The sequence below is a fragment of the Galeopterus variegatus genome, unplaced genomic scaffold, assembly GCF_000696425.1.
Source record: "Galeopterus variegatus unplaced genomic scaffold, G_variegatus-3.0.2 Scaffold1424, whole genome shotgun sequence".
In the NCBI taxonomy this organism is placed as follows: Eukaryota; Metazoa; Chordata; class Mammalia; order Dermoptera; family Cynocephalidae; genus Galeopterus; species Galeopterus variegatus.
This window is the reverse complement of record NW_007727535.1, coordinates 91200-112756: the sequence shown is the minus strand read 5'-3', so window position 1 is coordinate 112756 and position 21557 is coordinate 91200. Positions and strand designations below refer to the sequence as shown.

The following is a 21557-nucleotide window of genomic DNA, read 5'->3' as shown; positions in this document are numbered from 1 at the left end:
GTGGCCAAAGAAGATAGTTTATAATGGGGAACAGGGGACACAAAACAGCAAAAAAAATAAACTATACAATGAAAAAAATTCCTTTATAAATAAACTTCCATTGAACCATAGGTCAGAGAGAGGAATTATTTCCTGGCTAGAAGCCATTACTTTTTGGTACTTGCCCTGAGGCCAGAGAAATGTGGATTCTATTGTCCCCAATTCAAATCTGTCTCAGCTTTCCCATGTGGAAGTCCTTCAGGGTAGCATTTCAGGAACAACTTGGCACCCTGACCTCAAGGCAGTGATAGTCTAATTTAGATGATACAGTGACTGGTCTTCACCTAGACAATCAGTCATTCTACTAACACTTTTTGATCAGTACTGTGCCTGCCATCAAGGAGCCAGCATCGGGGGACGACAGGCCATTACAGCACATTGTAGAAAGTGTGTGACAGAGGGAAGTGTAGAGAGGTGAGGCGGTGCAGAGGAAGGGAGCTCAGTTTGGGAAAGACAAGGGGAAATTCTGGAGGACCTGATGCCTGAACTGAGTGTAAGAACCAGGTGGTTAGAGCGCGGAGCTGATAACATCAAGGTCAAAGGTTCAGATTCCCATTATCAGCCAGCCACCAAAAAAACAAAAACAAAAAACAACCAAAAAAAGGACGGGGTAGGAATTAGCCAGAAAAGAGGAGGGGGAGGGCACTCCGGGCAGGGGAGCAGCGTCGGCAGAGGCACAGACATGTGAAGCGTCTTTGGAACTATAAATTCCAGCAGCCAGATTGTAGGGGCGAGAAGGGCCCAGTGCGAGACTCGGCTAGAAACGTAAGGAGGGGCTGGATGAGGGAGGGTTGTAAACTGACTTTTTCTGGAGGGCCATGGGGAACCATTACAAGGTTTCAAACAGGGATGTGAACGGACGTGATTTACGTCCTAGCAATCTCCCTGTATAGCATGTGTGCATTTGGGGATGCAGGCCGGAGGGGGCCTCTAGGAAGTGTGGGCACCTCACAGGGCTGCCTAAGTCATCCACACTGAAACCCAGGGACAGCCTCCTACTTCCACTGACTTCCAAGCTCAGCTTGCTCCAGGTGGCAGGTCTCCCTGACAAACCCTGCAAATTTTTGAAAAATTCAGCCCTGGAAGGGCAGGAGGCCCAGATTTATGCTGTATGGAAAGAGCGCCCTTGTGGGGGCCACGGGAAAAGCAGATTTTGCTGGGTGTCCATGGGGAAAAGCCTTTTGGGAGAAGGCTGCAGAGAGGGAGGGACCCCTCACCATGGGAAGGAGTCCCCAAAACCCAGGCGAGACAGAGGAGGGTCCAGAACGCAGAGGCAAATGCCATTTGTGTCTTTTTTTCTCTAAAGAAACTAAACAAAGCGACTGCGTTCAGTGGCCCCTCAGGAAGGCCAGTCATTTCCTGAGGAGATATCAGGCCAGCCCAGGCCTCATTGTTCCCAATTTCCAGCAATGGCCGCCATTACCTGACCAGTGCCAGAGCCAGACTCTCTGCAGGTGCCCAGAGAACTTACCAGCGGTTTCTGCTTTTCACAGGGCAGGTTTCATCCGTGGCAAGTAGGGAGTGTCTTCTGCCCCAGAGGCATGGCCCAGAGGCAGAACTAACTGTGCAGGACACTTGGACAGTCTCTGCTCTCAGGATGCAGCTCCGGTGGGCCCGAGGGGACAAGATGTGGCTTGGAGTCCTGCTGACCCTTCTGCTCTGTGAGTTTTTAACTCTCTTCCCGCATCACTTTACCTTCATGAGAGAATTGAAGCTTCTGAAATCAACATATTTCTTCTGTTTCTTCCAGGCTCAAGCCTTGATGGTCAAGAAAACTGTAAGTCATGATGTTTCTACATAGCTTCATTGTCTTTTCCGTCGTTCTTAAAACTCATGTCAAATTGCTTGGGTCTGATACTTATAACAATTGAGAAAAATATTCCAATTGAAAACTAAAGTGTATTCTGTTTTGGCATCTTTAGAAGGGTTTAGAACAAAATTCTTGTTCTAACCCAAGTTCTGATCAGCGTGTTTTAGAAGTAGCTTCTATTTTTAGACGCTAGTGAATCGCTATTTGTTGGGATTGGGAAGGTGATTAAAAAATTAATGATTTTATAATTAGTTTTTTGTTGTTCTACCGTAATTGCTTATGTTCATAACATACCCCATCCCTGATCATTTTAATTACAAAAGAGGTATAATTGATTTGTCAGATTCATGAAGACAGAACGTAGCTTAAATTGGTGCTACCACCTTTTTTTTCCTAAATGATGGAAAACACAGACTGGATCTCACTTCCCACCCACTTGTGAGTCTGATCATAGCTGCAATATTCTGTGCACGCACACAGGGAAGGAAGGTGCTGCCTGTCTTTAAAGTCTGGTTTTATCATCCACTTTAGAGCTGATTTTGAACCTTCATCTTGAGATAAGAGGGTTTTGTTCTGCTTCATCTGGGATCACGTGAATGAGGGGGGCTCACTTGGGTCCGGGGGCTGTGAACAAAGGGAGAGCCCACAGGGCATGATCCTCTTGTCAGAAGTCACTTCGATCAGTAAAGAATGGGGGTGACTGGTTGCAGGCACACTGCACAGCCGTTTGGAGATGAAGGACATGGACAGCGCTGGCTGGTTGAGCCGAGGCTGGGAGCTGCGGCCCCGGCCTGGGGAGGGCTCGGGTGGCTCCTGGAAAAGCCTGTCCGCCAGCCTTTTCTGCTCAGCTCTCCATGGGCTTCCTTGGGCTTTTGATCCCCATGGCAACCTATGGGGGCAGGATATCCTTTATCTTCATAATCACCCTACTTGACCTATGGTGTCCCTGAGCCTCAGAGATGACCTACTTGTCCATGTGAGAGCTAGTTAGGGGGCATTGGTACTGGGACCTCGACTTAACCAAAACTTGATCATCTGTTTGGAGCCAAGGGCCTGACTCAAGGTTTTAAGATGTTTTACTGGCCTCTTTGAGCATTTTTCTCAATCTGTAAAGAGGGGATGATAACAGAACCCATCCCGTGGAGTGGGTGAGGTTGAGATTGGATAAAAGGAGGTGACTCACCTGCCCTGCATGTGGGGACTAATGAATGATAAGGATGTTTACTGTGTGGTCCTAGCCCACCTTTACAGTAACGGCTCCTGCCCCACCCACTAGCCCTCTGTCCTCTCCAGCCTGGGTACCCCCAGCTGTCATGCAGGCCACGCCCTGCCCTGCAAACACCCACTGCTTCGGGGCTCCTGCTTCTCTGCCCCTCACATCCTGTTTCCCAGGGCTGCCATCCTCTCCGCCTCCTTCCCACCTCAAGTGGAAGTCACTCGCTCCCTTCCTTGGGTTGCTAGAGAACGTTCCTTGTACCTTCAGGAAAGATCTTGGAACTGCAGGACTTGGAGCAGTGAGAGACTGTCCCACTGCTTCCTCAGCCCTCTGCCATGTTTCATACTCGAGGAAACTGAGACCCGGAGGCCACGGGCACTGTGCAGGGTCAACACTGCAGGTTAGCAGAGCGGGGGACCGGGTCAGGTCTCCTCTCTTCCAGCCCCCCAAGGCCAGCATTCACCATGCACCACCTGCCAGCTCACTCCATGTTTCCTCGCCAGGTGCAGCCCTCTGCCCTCCTTCTGTCTCTGACCTTCCTGACCCCCTCATCCCCACCCAGCAGCAGCTCACCTTGCCTCAGGAGATGACCTCAGCTCCATCTTCGGTCTGGAGGGAACTCCCTCCGCTTCCCACCCACCCGGCTGCTTTGGCTTATCTGTCTCCCCACCCATCCTCCCGGCGTCCCTCCCGGCTGATCGGGGCCAGCAGCCCACGTGGGCTCCCGGCCCACCCTACCTCACCCGGCACCCCACTCCCACACGCATTCATGTCCCTCTCCCCATCAGACTTTTAGCATCTCTATCCCGGCGCCTGGTTTTCCTCCTCCCTCTCTAAGAATCCCTCCTCCTCCTCCCCAGGAGAAAATTGATTTTTCCCTGAGTCGGAACCTCAAACCCTGGTCTCTGCAGGCTCCATGCTCTTATCCTGTCTGGAGCCCACTCCCCTCCCTCCACCTCCACCTGCCCCTGCCCGTCCCCGTCCAAATCTAGCGGCCTCTCCCCTGAGCCTCAGGCTTACCAGGCGGCCAGCAGTTGGGGTCCCCTCCCAGTCGTCCTATAGGCACCCGGCTGCACCACCGTGACTTTGTCTCCCTCTTTTATCTTTCTTTGGTGTTCTCTATGTTAGTGGTGGCATCCACATCCTCCTGGGAACCTGATCCAGGAACTTTACCTTCCACTCTTTTAACCCCCATTTCCAATCAAACAAGCTATTTATTTATTTTTATTTTTATTTTTTTTAAAGATGACCGGTAAGGGGATCTCAACCCTTGGCTTGGTGTTGTCAACACCACGCTCAGCCAGTGAGCAAACCGGCCATCCCTATATAGGATCCGAACCCGGGGCCTTGGTGTTATCAGCACCGCACTCTCCCAAGTGAGCCACGGGCCGGCCTAAGCCATTTATTTTTTGTTGTCATAAAATACAAATGTTATAAAATTTATTATTACTGACATTTAGTACATTCACAATTGTTGTGCAACTGTCACCGTTGTCTGATTCTAGAACATTTTCATCACCCCAAAAAACAAGTCCTCGGGAGTCTACTCAAGAATTCCCAAGTCTGCCCCATCCCTCATTCCCAGTGTGCTTGTCCCAGCTCAGGCCTCCTCGGCTTCCACCAGAACCCTCCCCCATGCTGTTCACTGGCCTCTGGTCTCTTCTCCCAGGCCACACGCCTCTCCTGAGACCCTCTGGAAAGGGCTCAACTCGTCAGCCCAGCAGGCAAGGCCCTCCGTTCTGGCACCGCCTGCTGGGCCCACCTGGCCCCTCGGGCCCCACACTCTGCTTCCCATAAACGGCTGTGCCAGGAAAGCACTGATTTCTCATGCCCCTCGTGCCCCCGTGCCTCAGTACATGCTGTTGTCCTGCCTGCCACCCGACAGGCTCGGGTCAGGGCTCATTTCCTCAGACTTTCCTCGGTCTCTCTTGTGCTTACGGACATCACTGGACTGCAGCCTGCACTGTCTCAGACAGCAGGGACAAATTCTCCTCCTCCTGTAAGCCTGGCATCTGGCACGGGTGCTCCATAAATGTCTTATTGATGGGGACTTGAACTGAACTTGGAGATGCTTGAGACTCAGATAAGAAGGGGGGTTGGCATGCTCTCTGCTCAGCACGGAAGTTCGTCAGGGACTCTGTCTTGTGGCTCCCTGTCATTCTCGTGACAATGGTTGGTGACCCCTCCTTCTCTCCCCCTACCTTCTTTCTGAGTCATTTCCAGGTTGAGGGCCAGGTGGCTGGCTGAGTCATGACACCTTGTCTTTGCAGGGAGCATCAGCATCCGCTGACTGGTGGCCTTGAGGTCAAGGGAGGTAGGCCCCATGGTTTTAGTATTTGGGATTTGGCAGTGTGGTCCTTGGGTGCCTTACCTGTGCTGTGGTGGCTTGGTCACTTTGGGTCCTTCTCCGTCAACCTTCATCCATCCAGGTTGAAATGATCTGACCTCTTTAGGCTGTTCCACAGCCCCATTCTCCATCCCAACAGTTCTGAACCTTTTGGGGGTTTAGTAAGGAAAGCTGTGGACTCTCTCTCCAGAAAAACACATATTTGCATACAATTAGAGGTGGTTCATGGGCCCCCTAATGCCCATCCATGCACCTCTCTGGGGCCCAGGTCCCCAGGTGGTGATCACTCTGTTGTGTAAATAGTGAGACCTACACACAGTACTTCAGTGCACTTGGACAGTTGATTTACCAAGAGGATAATGTTTTCTGTATTATAAAAAAAAAATCAGTAGAGATTTTCCAAGATTGGTTGGGTGGCATATTTGTTATCTATTGCTGGTTAACAAATTACCCCAAAATGTAGTGGCTTAAGATAACACACATATATTATCTCACACAGTTAATAAAGTTTCTGAGGATCAGGAGCTGGCAGTGGCTTGGTTGGGTGTTTCTGGCTCAGGGTCTCTCATGAGATTGCAAACAAACTGTTGGTCAGAGTGCAGTTCTCTGAAGGCTTGACTGAGCCTGTAGGGTCTGCTTCCAAACTCACGCATGTGGCTATTGGCAGGAAGCCTCAGTTCCTCAACACGTGGGCCTTCCACAGGGCTGCTTATGACATGGCAGCTGGCTTCACCCAGAGTGAGTGACCCCAGAGGAGGAGAGAGTGGCCAAGATGCAAGCTGCATTGTCTTTTATAACCTAACTTTGGAAGTGACATACCAGCACATCTGAGTATTTTGTTGGTCATATAGATCAGCCCAGGTATAAGTGGGAGGTGACCACATACAGGTGTGAGAAAAAGAAGGCAAGGATCATTGGGAAGGATCTAGAACACTGGCTGTAGCAAGGGTGGAGTGGAAGTCAGGGTGGTAGCAGTGGTCGTGGTGATGCAACTAGGCTGCTGTTCTGTGGCCTCAAGTCAATCATGTTTTCTGCTAAGATGAAGAGGGAGAACTCATCTTGATCAATTTTATAAGATGCTTTTCCATCTTCCATCCTGCCCTCCCTTCTCCCTTGGCTGTTCCAGCTGGCCATGGGAATGTGATATTCCTACCAGTGCATCAGTCGAGTTCATTTACTTACGCAGATGTATGTAGAGTTGCTTGGAAAAACAAGACAGCGGAAGTGCCCCATGCTGGTGGGTACCATCCGCACTAAAAAATACACTGCTTGGTGCTTTAGCTAAGTTTGATTTAAAATTGCTAGAAAGTGGTAGGGCTCCTGTAAAAAGGAAATGCACTAGGCCTGGTCAGTAAGAGGCCCAGGCAGGGATTGTGCTAAGGCTGGAAGGCCCAGAGTAGAGAAGAGTTGTGAGATGCAGCCTGAGCTCCCTGTGGGCAGAAACCATGCCAGTCTTTCTCTGCTCAGATCCCCCAAGTACTGGGTACGGTGCTTGGCACAGAGAAGCCCCCTTAAATGTTTTCTGAATGAAGGGTGCTAAGGAAGGGAAGGTCAACCAGGAGCCAGGCATTGGGTGGAATATACACAGCCCTTTAGAGCTCTCAACCACCTTGGCTTAGATACAAATACCAGGGCGGGCAGGTATTAGAGTCCCCACTTTATAAGAGGAGAAGGGGTAGCTCAGAGAAGTTAAATAACTCCCAAGATCACCCAGTTAAAGACTGTGGGGTCGGGGGCTTGAACCCCAGTGTGCTTGACTCTCTTCTGTACCCAGCATTGTACTCCAGGCTTGGGCATCACCAACAATGGGTGGGCAGCTCATTCAGGACGATGTGGAGACAACACGGTGGGACGAGCAAAACAGGGAGTGTGGAGAAGTCACTATAAATTAACCTGAAAAATTAGAAAATGATTTTTACTTTAGAAAACTACGTAGAAACATGGAGTAGAGATACAGCTTTAATGCTCTCTGGAGCTGGTTTTAGCTTCTGTGACTGACAGAATCTAGCTAATATTTCTCCAGCACTTTATAGGTGCCAGCAATTGTGCTTCAAGTACTTAAACTCAGGTTGTCACACTTACAATTATTGTGCCCATTGTATGGATAAGTAAACTGAGGCTCAGAGAAGTTTAGTAACTTGCCAAAGGTCACACAGCTTGTTACTAGCAGAGGTGGGATCTGGCCCAGGTGGTCTGGCTCCATGCACTTGACCTGCTCTCTACTGTCTCCTGGTAGAGTCACTAGACTAAAGAGCATGTCTTAAAAAGAAGGAAGAGTTATTGAAGAGGTAATGAGAGGACAGCTGCCTGTCTGGGAAGACACTACGTGGGAGTGGACCATACTAATTGAGGGGGAACTAAATATGGTCCAAAGAACTTCTGTGTTGAGAGCTCACCTGGAGGCTTCTCAGACCAGGAGTTTATAAATTGGAGAGAAAGAAAAGGGAGTTCTAAAGATCAATGCTGTGGTACATAACTTGGATTTAAACCATCACCTCATTTTATCTCAGAGACTGACTGATCAGATACCATTTTTTTGTAAAATTGATTGCTTGGAAAAAAGGGGCAGGTGTGGACTGTTGTACTCGTGGTACATAACTTGGATTTAAACCATCACCTCATTTTATCTCAGAGACTGACTGATCAGATACCATTTTTTTGTAAAATTGATTGCTTGGAAAAAAGGGGCAGGTGTGGACTATTGTACTCATTTTAAAATTCAAGACAGGTTATAGGCAAATTAAATTTTTTTTTCTTTTTTTTTTTTTTTAGGTTTATCTACTTAACTGTTTATTTCATTAAGTTATTTTATTTTTTTATTTTTATTTTATTTTGTCAATATACACTGTGGTTGATCATTGTGGCCCATTACCGAAACCTCCCTCCCTCCCTCCTCTTCCCCCTCCCTCCCAACAACCTCCTTTCTGTTCACTTGTTGTATCAACTTCAAGGAATTGTAATTGTTGTGTCTTCTTCCCTCCCTCCCCACCAAGTAATTTGTATATTTATTTATTTATTTTTAAGGGCATTTGGGCTGGTTCCAACTCTTAGCTATTGTAAATAGTGTTGCAGTGAACATTGGAGAACAGGTATACATTTGTCTTGATGATTTTCATTACTCTGGGTATATTCCCAGCAGTGGGATAGCTGGGTCATATGGCAGATCTATCTGCAATTGTTTGAGGAACCTCCATACCATTTTCCATAGAGGCTGCACCATTTTGCAGTCCCACCAACAATGTATGAGAGTTCCTTTTTTTCCGCAACCTCGCCAGCATTTATCGTTCAGAGTCTTTTGGATTTTAGCCATCCTGACCGGGGTGAGATGATATCTCAGTGTGGTTTTGATTTGCATTTCCCAAATGCTGAGTGATGTTGAGCATGACAAATTAAATTTTCAATTGCACAAGAAAGGCTTAACTGTTAAAAGAGAGGAAAAGAAAGACAGGTTCTGCCACTCTGTCTGGCCAACTAGTTAACTATGCCTTTTCTTTCTTTTTTTTTTTTTTATTAAAGATGACCAATAAAGGGATCTTAACCCTAGACTTGGTGTTGTCAGCACCACGCTCTCCCAAATGAGTGAACCGGCCATCCCTATATAGGGATCTGAACCCTTGGCCTTGGTGTTATCAGCACCCACTCTCCCAAGTGAGCCACGGGTCGGCCCCCTATGCCTTTTCTTATCCCAAAATGACTTGTGACCACTTATAAAAAGTATGTGTGGTTGTTCAACAAGATACCATTAGTGAGGAAATCAAGATGAGACAAAAACAAAGGTGGGCACACAAAGCTGTGGTCCTTTTAACACACAAAAATGCATCGCAAGTACTGCAAGAATCCAGAGGTGAAGTTTTGGCTTTGTGCTTCCTAGCAGCCAAAGCAAAAAGGAAAACAAGATTCTTTAGAAAATTCTTGGACTCAGGGCCGGCCTGTGGCTCACTCGGGAGAGTGCGGTGCTGATAACACCAAGGCCACGTGTTTGGATCCCATATAGGGATGGCCGGTTTGCTCACTGGGTGAGCGTGGTGCTGACAACACCAAGTCAAGGGTTAAGATCCCCTTACCGGTCATCTTTTTTTTAAAAAAAAAAAAAAGAAAAGAAAATTCTTGGACTCTACAAGATAGGAATGAATCGGCATAAACATAGCATTTCCTGGTGCTGTTGAGACACTTTGTGAAATCATTGAAAACATCCCAATGACTTCCCAGACTACTGGAAATTTAATTCCTTGAGACAATTTCTTAATAGCATCTGTTTTAGTTTGCTCTGATTGCTATAACAAAATATCACACACTGGGCAACTTAACAGAAATTAACTTTCTCCCAGTTCTGGAAGACAGAAGTCCAAGATCTAGGTGACAACAGCTTTGGTTTCTTCTGAGGCCTCTCTCCTTGGCTTGCAGATGGCTGCCTTCTCACTGTGTCCTCATGTGGTCTTTTCTGTATGTGTACACATCCCTGCTGTTTCTCTGTGTGTCCTAATTTCCTTTTATAAGGACATAAGTCAGATTGGATTAAGACCTACCCCAACAGCCTTGTGTTAATTTAATCATCCATTTAAAGACCTTGTCTTCAAATGCAGTCATATTCTGGGGTCCTGCAGGTTAGGGCTTCATGTGAATTTGAGGATGGTGGATATAATTCAGCCCATAAGAGCATCCTTCAACAGAGGGCCAAAGCTTAACTTGGTTAACGTATGCTATGAGGGCCATAGCAAGGACCAAACCACACAGACTTCTGGAGATCTTCCTTGGTTCAAAGATAAAGAAATTTTAAGTATCATAGAATACATAGAGTATTCATGACCCATGAATATTTTTCTATTATCAGAGCATCTAATAAGAATTGAACTTTAGGAGCCTTATCTAAGCTGTGGGACTGTCCCATACCATCCCTGGCTTCTGAAGTCCTTATCAGGGTCACATAAACTTTGGGTGAGGTCTGTGCTTGAAGGTGCCAAACCTTGTGCATAGAGTGCCACCTCTTGTGTTCAAAAGGCAGAGGAATAAATAAGACTTTGTATTTGCTTATATTTGCATAAAGAGTCTGGCTGGAAAAATACACAAAAAACTAAAGTTGGTGGTAACTTCAACAAGGGGAAGGGGAAACTGGGTGGATGGAGACAGGGCTGGGAAAGAACCTTTACACTGTATCTTTTTCCCTGTATTTTTCTTTTTTTTTTTTTTAATCTCAACTATATAGAATTAAATTAAATAATCCTTGGTTCATAACACACTTTCATCTTTGATCCATGCATATATGTCTTTTGCTTTATTTATATGTGTATTTGTTTTTAATAACATAATGAATTCATATGACCCCACCACTCAACCCAAGAACTAACAACATTAGCAGCACCTGTACACCTCTCCTCGTCCTATCACTCTCTCCCTCCAGAGGTGATCGCTATGTTGATTTTTTTTTTTCTTTTTGTCTTTTTTTCATGACCGGTAACAGGATCGCAACCCTCGGTGTCGCACCCGCACCGCGCTCAGCCAGTGAGCGGACCGGTCTCTGTATGGGATCCAAACCCTCGGCGGGAGCGCTGCCACACTCTACTGAGTGCGCCACCAGACCGTCCCACTATGTTGATTTTTTTATATTAATCTTATATCTAGAAACTTCTAAACTCACCTTACTTCACATAATTTGTAGACTCTGTGGTTTTTGCATAGACGTATCATGTCATATCATATTTTACATATCATATCATCTGCTTTTGGGAGTTTTGAAACATTTGACTGCACTATCAACTCAAAAATTTAAACAAAAAAATTTAAAGCCGATGGTCACTTTATTCACACTTTGTGGAGGTAGGTGAGACAGGAGACTAACAAAGCACACCAACACAGTGGCTCAAACCCAGGTCCAAATGCCAGATAGATCGCCTCCTTGAGAATGGGCGTGGTAGAAGTTCATGGGGGAGACATGTAGGGATTTGGGGCTTTCAAGAGGCTGAGAATATGTGGCTTTAAGGTCATGGGCTTTAGATACATTTTCTCCCAACCCTTCCCCCCCGACACACACATATTATTCATTTTTTTCTAACATTCATAGACAATGAGATGTTTGATATGTTTTTCCGACAGGAATTTGGAGGGTGGATATTTTACAGTGTTGATTAAGCCTCGATCCATGCACGTGGAAAAGAAAACCATGGGGAAGGTAGAGCTGAGGTGCTTTGAGATACATCAGGGGGTATTCCTGAGACTCCGGGTGGGCTACAGAGGGCTTATAGGCAGGGCCCAGAAGATCCTCAGAAAACAGACCTTCCCTGGTCTGCTCTAAAGCTTGGAGAAAAGTCCCGACTAAGGAGCAGGGTCCAGAACCGTCTAGCCTAGAAAATTTTCAGAGCAATGGCCTACCACCAACTGAAAAAAATACTCATTAAAATAGCCAAAGAGCGTCTAGTTTTAAGCAATCCATCTCCCCATCAGCTCACCACTGTACAATAACTTCAAAATGTGGTCTCTATTTAGTTGAATTCTACTGACAGCCTATGTTTGCTGGATATAAGCCCATCCAGTGTTGGATGATGTCAGCTGGAAATGATGCATTTGGTGTTGGCACAGAGCCTGATTTCTAGCAGAGATTGGGTAGCTGCTTGAGTGTTGTGGCTGCTCTGTGTGCTTGACCAGGGAGTCCTGTCATTTACAGAGGAGAACCTGTGCTCTTTGCTTCTGTGGCAGATGGGGGTAGGGAATAGAAGTGGCTGTCTCAAAAGTAGTTTCAAGTCTTCGCCATCTGGTGAGACCTCTGAGCCCAATGGATAGAAAACACCAGTTGGGACTGTGCTAATTTGGTCAGGCCTGGGTGGGGAAGGCATTCCGGGGTGTTCAGTTTCAGAATGCAGGTAGCTGTCATTTATTAAGCACTTACTGTGCACCAGGCATTGTACTGGGTGCTCCTGGCTGCTGTCTTGTTAAGTCTCTTGCAATAACCTAAGGAGGTATTATTACCCAATCTTACAGCTGATGAAACTGAGCTCAGAGAGATTAACTGCCCAAGGTCACACAGTAAATGAAGAACTAGGACTTGAACATTGATCTGCCTGAATCCTGTCCTCTCTCCAGGGGTCATGACATAGCATCTCACAGGCTGCATACATCTTATATTTTTTGGTGTCAGGAGTGGGATCTGAACACATATATCTTATATTTGTCATACTTTGCCACCTTTTCTTGGTGGGAATAGGAGAAGCTTAGTACCAACTGTCCCATGCTCAACCCACTGTACACAGTCATGATCCGCCTGGTCCCTGTAGGCATTTGGGGCCCCTGGACTCTGTACTGCATAGGATGTGATAATACCACATCTGATATGGTGAAGGTCTCTGGGATGATATTGTTCCTGAGATGACAGGTGTGTCTGCCCTCACTCCCTTTGCATTTAGTTTTCACCATCAACAGCATCCGCATGGAGAGCCTGCCAGACTGGACTGTGCAAAACGGGCAGAACCTGACCCTTCAGTGCATCGTGGATGTCAGCACCACCTCACAAGTTAAGCCCCAGCACCTGGTGGAGTTCTATAAAGATGACGAGCTAATTTATAATGTCTCCTCCATGGAGAACACAGAGAGCATTTTTATTCCTCAAGCCCGGGTCTATGACTCAGGAATGTACAAATGCACTGTGACTCTGAACAGGAAGAAGAAACCCACTCAAGAGTACCAGGTGTCCGTGAGAGGTGAGTCCCTGAATTGAACATAGGCAGGCAGATGGAACACAACGCACACAGTGGCGTTAATAGTAATGCTGGCCTTACCTGTCCATCCATCACCCTTCTGGCTCATCTTCCCGGCATTTTCCTAACCTGAAAATGCAGGCGTTAGACATGTTGCAATGTGCCAAGCTATTTCTAACCTCCTTGCCTTTGCATGTGCTGTTCCCTCTCCCACGAATTCCCTTCCTTATGTCATCTCTTCATGAACTACAACTTCTCCTTCAAGACTCAACTCAATGATTTCTTCTCTGACACTTTTCCAAATAAAATTGGTCTTCCCAAGGTACTGATCCTTACAATTCTTAGGCTCTCTCCATGTTTAATGGTATTTGTGTGTATAAAGGCAATAGTGCTATGTTAAGACACTGAATTCTGCAGCTACTCTGCCTGGGTTCCAATCTGGGCAAGTGCCTTAACCTCTCTAAACTTCAAAATCCTCATTAGTGAAATGAAGATAACAATAATACCCAGCTAAGGGAACTATTGAGAAGATTAAAAGGTATCATGTAGGTAGAGTGCTTAGCATAATGTCCAGCACATGGTGAGTTCCCAGTAAATGGCAGTGTGCTATTTCACTCAATATTACAACTATTTCTCGAAGGACTTTGAAACTGTGAGTAGAGAGACAGTGTTTGGTCTATTTTTATAGCCCGAACAAAGAAACTGGCTCATTGCAGGCACTCAATAAATGATTGTGGAATAAATTAAAGTTAATCCTAGCTTGTGGATAGCATTCAATTAATTATAACAACAATCACAGTAATACTTATAAATACCATGTTTTTCCTTTAAACTCTATCAGTTGGGAATCTGATTGTATCATCTTCCCAATGGGATTATAAACCAGTGAAAGCATCAACCACATCTTGAGCATATTTTATATTTCTCAAAGTACCTGGTACAGTGCTAGGCACATACATGCTCAGCAATTACCTGGTAGGTAGCACTGCGTGTTCAGGGAGCAAAAAAGAACCCTCAGATGAGTCAGCCACAGTGACTCAGCGGAGGGAGGCTTGTGCCGCTGAATCAAACTGCTACTAATTGACTTTCTCTTTCCCCAAAGGAGTACCCAGTCCCAGGGTGACGCTGGACAAGAGGGAGGCGATAGAAGGCGGGGTCGTGATGGTCAATTGTTCTGTCCCAGAGGAAAAGGCCCCAATACATTTCACAGTTGAAAAACTTGAACTAGATACAAAAAATGTCAAGCAAAAAAGAGAGAAGACTTCGCGGGACCAGAATTTTGTGACGCTGGAATTCCCAGTTGAGGAACAGGACCATGTTTTAATATTCCGATGTCAAGCTAGGATCACTTTTGGGATCCGCACGGAGATCTCAGAATCCACCAGGAGTGACCTGGTCACCGTGAGGGGTCAGAGTCTTGCTCCCCAGCCCATCATCCTCTGTGGTTCCTGGTTTGGTAGGGGGAGAAAGAGCCCAGAATAGGAAAGCGGCTGGGCCTCCTGGCCAGGCTGCTGTTCGGAGGACTTAGGATCTGTTCTTAATAATTTTAAGTCAGTATTTTTCCAACTTTTTTGGCTGTGACACAGTTAAAATATATATGATTTCCCAAACAAAAGTTTCACAAAAAATACTTACCCTTAATATAGATGATGCATTTTTATACTTTCTATTCTATTTTATTCCAGTTTTTAAAAATCCTGGCCATGACTCACTACATTCATGCATTGTATGACCTGCAGTTTGGAAACCACCACTTTAAGCCATTGAGGGTCAGACACCAGGAAGTGGGGTCTGGAGGGGATCGAGAGGGAAGGGGGCCTGGTCCGCGGCCTGTGCCTCCCACATGGACTTGCATTGGACCAACAGTAAACAAGTTAGGTGCCTGGGAGTGCCCAGGATGAACAGGACTCTAGGACAGGTAACCAGAAGCTCCCAGGGCCCTGGTGCACCTGTGAAGCTGGGAAGATCAGGGGAAGGTACACTCTAATGCAGATAACCTCAGCTATGTTCAAGTAGGAGCCCTAAAGTTTTTCATCAATGTCCCCTTTCTTTTAGAACCTCACTTCACCCCTCCCTGTTGTCCTGTTGTGTGTGTGTGTGTGTGTGTGTGTTTTTAATATTTTATGATTATAACATAATATGTGCTCTGGGTAGAATTTTTTTTTTAAATGGTAGAATCTGAAGTATCAAATGACAATCATTCATAGTACCGCACTACTCAGACAAAAGCACTTAGATGGTCCTCTAGACTTTCTGCATATATATTACACACACACGTACAGAGTTTTTGTTTTTATCAAAGATGGAGACCTATCAAACACACTCTTTTATACCCTTTGTAAAACTCAACAACAGGTGATAGATTTTTGTTCATATCAAGAAATATAGAGCTATATCATTTTCGTGGCAACTTGGAATTCTGTTGTAGGATGTGCCGTAGTTTATCGACCTCATCTTCTGTTGATGGACAGGTATGCATTTCCCCAGTTTTTTTGCTATTACAGCAATCATACAATGCAGACACTTGTACTTATATCTTGTGTACTTTTGCAAGTATTTTATTTTATTTTTTATGAGGTTAATTCCTAACAGTCAAATTGTCGATTCCAATGTTTTGTGCATTTCTAATATTGATAGATATTGCCAAAGTGCTCTTCAAAATGGTTGAACACTTCTATCAGAAGTGATGCTAGTGTTTATTTTCCCATATCCTTGCCCACTCAGAGTATTATCAATCTTTTATTATTTTTGCTGATTTAATGGAGCTACAGTGATATATCATTGTTGTGATTTGTATTTCTTTTGTTTTTAGTGAGATTGAATACATTTACTAGTCTATTACATTTTTTCCCATAAACTGCCTATTTATATACACTTTGCCCATTTTCATTGTTCCTGATTGGTTTGAGCCCTTTATAAATTAAAAGAATTAGCTCTTTGCCAGAGGTACTATGCAAATATTTTCCCAGTTTGTCATTTATCTTTTTATTTTATGATAAGTTTTCCATGCAGAAGTTTTTAATCTTTAGTTAGTCAAGTTTATTCTTCTTACTTCTTTTATTGTTTCTGTGAGTTAATTTTTTTTTCTGCATTTAAATCTTTGGTGCAACTGGACTTAATTTGGGTATCGGAAAAAAATGTTCATTTATTATTTAGCTACCCTAGACAGGTAAAAAGTTGAGTGTCTCCAGAACAACAAAAACTTGAAAATATGCTTTAATATGTTATATTTCCTCTTTCCCAAAAATACCTTAAATAAAATCAGTAGATACATTTAAAAAAGAAAAGATAAGAAGTTAAGTGCCCTAAAAGATGTCCTCCCTTTTTTAACTGTTACTTGGGAAAGCAGTCCTTTTTTTTTTTTAATGATAGCTTTTTATCATGAATTTAAATTACTTTATAATTTTAAAAAACACTAATGAATATTAAAGTAGTATATTACTCTAAATTCACTTTTAGCATTTTTTAATGACCCTATTCTGTTTTTTACATGTTGGAATCTGTGTATATACTTGAGTTTATGCTGTGGGTTTGTTTTTGTGTGTGTGGGAACAAAAGTTGTGGACCTAGTCCTTTCCTAAAGATCCCATGCCCTGGGTTAAGACCATATTTTACCGTAAGTGTTTTTCAAACTGTGTGAGTCATTAAATCAATTTAGTGAGTTGTGGCCAGCATTTTAAAAAATGAAATAGAATAGAGTAGAAGCCACTTTTTTTCTTTGCATATGGTTATTTAAACATGTCTTTCCACGAAGCAGCTTGGTTGTCACCTTTGAGAGCTATAGAATTTTCAGGCTGAAACGCCAAGCTTCCATGAAATGCTGTGAGAAGAGCCTAGAAAATCCACAGTGGGCAGCGGGAAGAGTCCACTTCTGATTGCTGTGGTTATTTCTGAAGTTTCTGCAGCTGAGATCTGGAGAGGGTGTTTGGCCTTTGGGAAGCTCAAGAAAGTCAGAGAATTGCAGTTAAGGCTAAAAATGCAAGAACGAGCAAGAAGGAAGGGAGCATCAGAGCAGCCCAGGCGAAGGTTTTTGAGAGGAAAGGATGAATTTTTTAAATTAATTAGGAGAAACAGAAGCTGGAAAAGGGGGAGCAGCAAAAGAGCGGAGGAGCAGTAATTACCTTTTTCCCTTACCTGAGTCCAACTGGCTTGTCCTCTTCTCTTGTAGAATCCTTCTCTAGTCCCAAGTTCCATATCAGTCCCACAGGACTGATCACTGAAGGAGATCAGCTCCACGTTCAGTGCTTCGTTCAAGTGACACACCAGCCCTATGAGTTTCCGGAAATCATAATCCAGAAGGACAAGACGATTGTAGCAAACAGCAGACACAGCAATGGGGCCGACTACGCAGTCATGGCCATGATGGAGCACAATGGCAACTACACATGCAAAGTGGAATCCAGCCGCATATCTAAAGTCATCAGCATTATGGTCAACATCACAGGTGGGGCTGCTGCGGGAGGGCTTTGGCCACTGTGCTAGAATCCAGGATGGCCAAGAGAGTGGATACTTTTTCTGCCCCTGCTTGGCTGAATGAATGTGCTCAGGAGGGGGAGCGAGTACGCAGTCCGCGGTGGTGGTGGAGGGTGCAGGCTCTGGTGCTCAATCCCAGCCCTGCTGCTCACTACACTACCTCTGTGACCTTGCGTGAGTTAACAAACTCGCCTCAGCTCTGGGAGATGGGGATAATGACAGCGCTCACGCTGTAGCACTGTTGTAAAGATTAAATGAGGTAACTATGCTACAAAGTGTTAGCACAGTGTCTTGTGCTATATTACACTTGTCATTCCTGGGCCAAGCGCTATGCTAGATCCCACACACAGGTCCTCTGACAGGGCCAGGAATGAGAAAGCATTAGTCAACTCAAAAATCATAGTAACAATTCCCCCTTGTTGGACTCTGTATGACAGGTTTATATACATGTGTATTTCAGACTCATAAGAATTCTAGGAGTTTGGAATTATGATGCCCATTTTATGGATGTAGAAACTGAGACGGGGAGGTTAGTAACTCACCCAAGGATTACAGGGTTACCAAGTGGCAGAATAAGAGTCACCCCCAGGACTGTTTGATTTCTAAACCCATGGACTTCAAAGTTCCCTCCGACTCCTACCCCCCCTTACGTGGCTTTATTTCTCTCTAACATACTTTACACCAAGAAAATATACTCTACCTTTCTTGTTTGTTTATTATATGTATTCAACCACTAGAATGTAAGCTGCTGAGGGCAGGGATATTTTCTGTTTTGTTCAGTGCTGTAGCCTTAACACCTAGAACAGCACCTGAGAACTATAGGAATTAAATGCATATTTGTTGGATGGCAGTGTTGAAGCGTGCAGAGACTCAGCACTTCTTGGTTCCCCAGTGAAAGTGCTCATCATGTGTGCATGTCTTCATTCACTCATTCATTTACTAAAAGCTCCTTATGTGTCAAGCATTGAGTGTGCAGTCACAGCAACAGTCCCCAGTGCCATAGGTAGGCTGCCAACTACCCAACTGGGCAATTAGCATGTATGTTGGATCCTGCTTGTCTATAGTGTATACTAGCAAGTTGGTTAATTATTGATAACAAGTATTTCAATGGCTCATGCTATTTTTTACTGACACAATTTATATTATCTCATTAGATAAGAGTATCAATTCAATATATATTGAGCACCTTCTGTATGCTGGGCAACTTATTGGGGATAGAGAGCTAACTGAGACCAGGTTTTGCCTTTAAAGAATTCACAGACATTAATAGACCAGTCTATAGAATTTTCTTATAACAACCATGTGGACTAAGACACTCTGCCTGGGACACTTTCCCTGGATAACTTGCTCCAAGAGGCCTTTTTCCCTGATTGCCCCCGCCTAGGCTCAGAGTTTCTTCCATGGGCTCTGCTGCAAACACCGTGTCTGAATCACCCACTAGACATAAGCGCTTTGAAGTCAGGGACTGTTTCTTATTCACTGCTGTCTCCCCAATGCCTAGCAAGGTGCCCATCACAGAGATGACCTGCAATAAGCACTTGTGGAATGAAATGAGTGATTGAACAAATAAATGAATGAATGCATGAATCATTACTTGCATTACAAGTTGCAAAACTTTTCTAATCCATGTCCATGAAATACATTGGATTAACAAGAGAGGAAAATTCACCATTGGAAAAATGAAGTCTAGCTTTTTAACAGTATGATCATCAGGTACATGAAAAGCAAAGGAAAACTTCTGCAGGAAGTTGGGAGTTGGTTCTGCTAACAGCAGCTGGGCCAAGGGCCTCTCCAGGAAGCAGTTTGGGGGTGATTGCCAGATACCTCTTGCCCCATTCCCATGCACTGTTTTTCAGAATTATTCTCCAAGCCGAAGCTGGAAACTTCCTCCACACGTCTGGACCAAGGTGAAAGCTTGAACCTGTCATGCTCCATCCTAGGAGCGCCTCCAGCCAACTTCACCATCCGGAAGGGAGACACAATTGTGTCGCACTCTCAAAATTTCAGCAAGATAGCCTCAGGGTGGGACAGCGGGACATACACCTGCACCGCAGGCATCGGCAAAGTTGTCAAGAAAAGCAACATGGTTCGGATAGATGTGTGTGGTGAGTATGTCCCCACTGGCTCCAAGAGTGTCCCTGGATTGAATGAGAGAAAGGGAACTTATTGCCAGGCACTACCCTCTGCAGTCTGAAGGCAGATCAGACTCAGGCAGGGTAAGAACTTGAAGTAGAGTGGGATGAAATTGGGGGGCCAAAGAGAAGCATGTGGGCATTCCTGTTCAGAGCACAGGAGAAGGGTAATACAAGGAAAATGTTTTTGGCCAAAATCAAGTTTATGGCTCTATTGTGACTGCAAGCTGATGAAATGCCCTCTGAATTGGCAAGATTCTGGCTGCCGGGGCAGGCACCCACCCAGAAGTTCAGGGAGGAAACACTGTTTAGTCAACGTTAAACTTTAAGACGATCTAAGTTCCAGTTTTTAAATCCATATCCTGGCTAATCAGAAGGGGAAAGGCTTCCTGTGGGCAGAATGTAGGTACTGAGGACCACCTAGAGCCAGGCTTCTCAGGCTTGAATGTGTAAAGAAGACCTGGTTCAATGCAGGTTCGGATTCAGTAGGTCAGGATGGTGCCAGATTGGCATCTCTAACTAGTGCCATGAGCAGCAAGGCTTTCCATGAAAATGGAACTCCAGTCAAGCTGTCACTGCCCCTGTTATTATTTAGTCACGGTCCTTCAGTTTAGCCTGTGGCTGTGGTTTATCTAGCTAAGATTTTAGTTCTCCACTGAACCAGGATCTTAGCCTGGTGTCAACTCTCTAGCCATCGAACTAAAAGGAAAGAATGCAAGAGACAAATGTGTCTCATTACATTTTCTGGGTTTTTTTTTGTTGTTGTTCTTGGGAGGAGGTCATTTCATTATATAAGGTTTATCAATAAGCTAACATCTAAATAAAGACCTAGTGAAATTCTGATATCTTGAGGCATGCAATTTACTAGCAGGAGAGGTTGTGGCACTGAGAAGAATTTGCTTTAAGATACATTCTGTTTGGGTACTTGTTATACTTTCTTTATGCTTTTCTGTGTCTTGGCTCAATACAAAAAATATATATGTATGCGTATACATGCATGTGAGATATATTAAAATATAAACATGTATTTATGAGGATGTAATGTTTTTCTTGAATTTATGTCATTCTTTGTTTTGCTTATTACACTTCTCTTTCCTTCTCCCTTCTTAACACACATACACACACACAAATTGCATGTCTGTCTTTAGGAGTTCCTTAAGGCAGGCAGGCACTTGAAATAATGGTGGTGACAGAGAAAGCAAAGCCCAGACTTTGGAGAAGGAACTTTTTGGACTGGATGCTTTGCTTCTGCTTTCAATGCCATTTAAATCTATTTTCTCTGTGTCATTCTAGAAATGCTCTCCAAGCCTAGGATTTCTCTTGATGCCAGGTCTGAGGTCATAAAAGGACAGACCATAGAAGTCAGTTGCCAATCGATAAGTGGAACTTCGCCTATTTTTTATCAACTTTTAAAAGCAAACAAAGTTTTGGAGAGTTGTAATAAGAGCTCAAATGATCCTGCAGTATTCAAAGATAATGCAACCAAGGATGTGGAATACCAGTGTATTGCGGATAATTGCCATTCCCACACCAAAATGTTCAGCGAGGTTCTGAGGGTCAAGGTGGTAGGTAAGTTGCTGTGCTATGAGAACTTACATGGGATTGGGGCCTTATTTAACATTTCTGGAGGTTTAGGGTTTCCCAGGGATTGCAGGGACAGTAAGAGAAGTGGGTGGCACTTGGGCAAAGTCCATAAACCAGATATGTGTCGAAGCAGGACCAAGGCCCAGTAAGTGGGGACAGAAAATATTTGGGGGCAGTTGATGTGGCCAGCGTAATCTCTTTTCAGAATCTTTCAAGTGGGGCCGGCCCAGTGGCGCACTGGAGAGTGTGCCGCTTGGGAGTGTGGTGGCGC

General features: G+C 44.8%; 1 protein-coding gene across 5 annotated transcripts in view; it reads left to right on the top strand.

Annotated features, from left to right (window-relative positions):
- Positions 1–1445: 1445 nt before the first annotated feature.
- Positions 1446–21557, top strand: part of PECAM1 (platelet/endothelial cell adhesion molecule 1) — a 45807-nt gene continuing 25695 nt past the window's right edge. For all 5 annotated transcript variants that reach the window (XM_008576898.1, XM_008576897.1, XM_008576895.1 and 2 more), the window contains exons 1-7: positions 1446–1700; positions 1790–1816; positions 12807–13100; positions 14200–14505; positions 17266–17541; positions 19427–19675; positions 20996–21271. In XM_008576898.1, coding sequence (XP_008575120.1) covers positions 1637–1700; positions 1790–1816; positions 12807–13100; positions 14200–14505; positions 17266–17541; positions 19427–19675; positions 20996–21271 — 1492 coding nt within the window. In that variant the 5' untranslated portion in view covers positions 1446–1636. The remainder of the gene's footprint in view (positions 1701–1789; positions 1817–12806; positions 13101–14199; positions 14506–17265; positions 17542–19426; positions 19676–20995; positions 21272–21557) is intronic.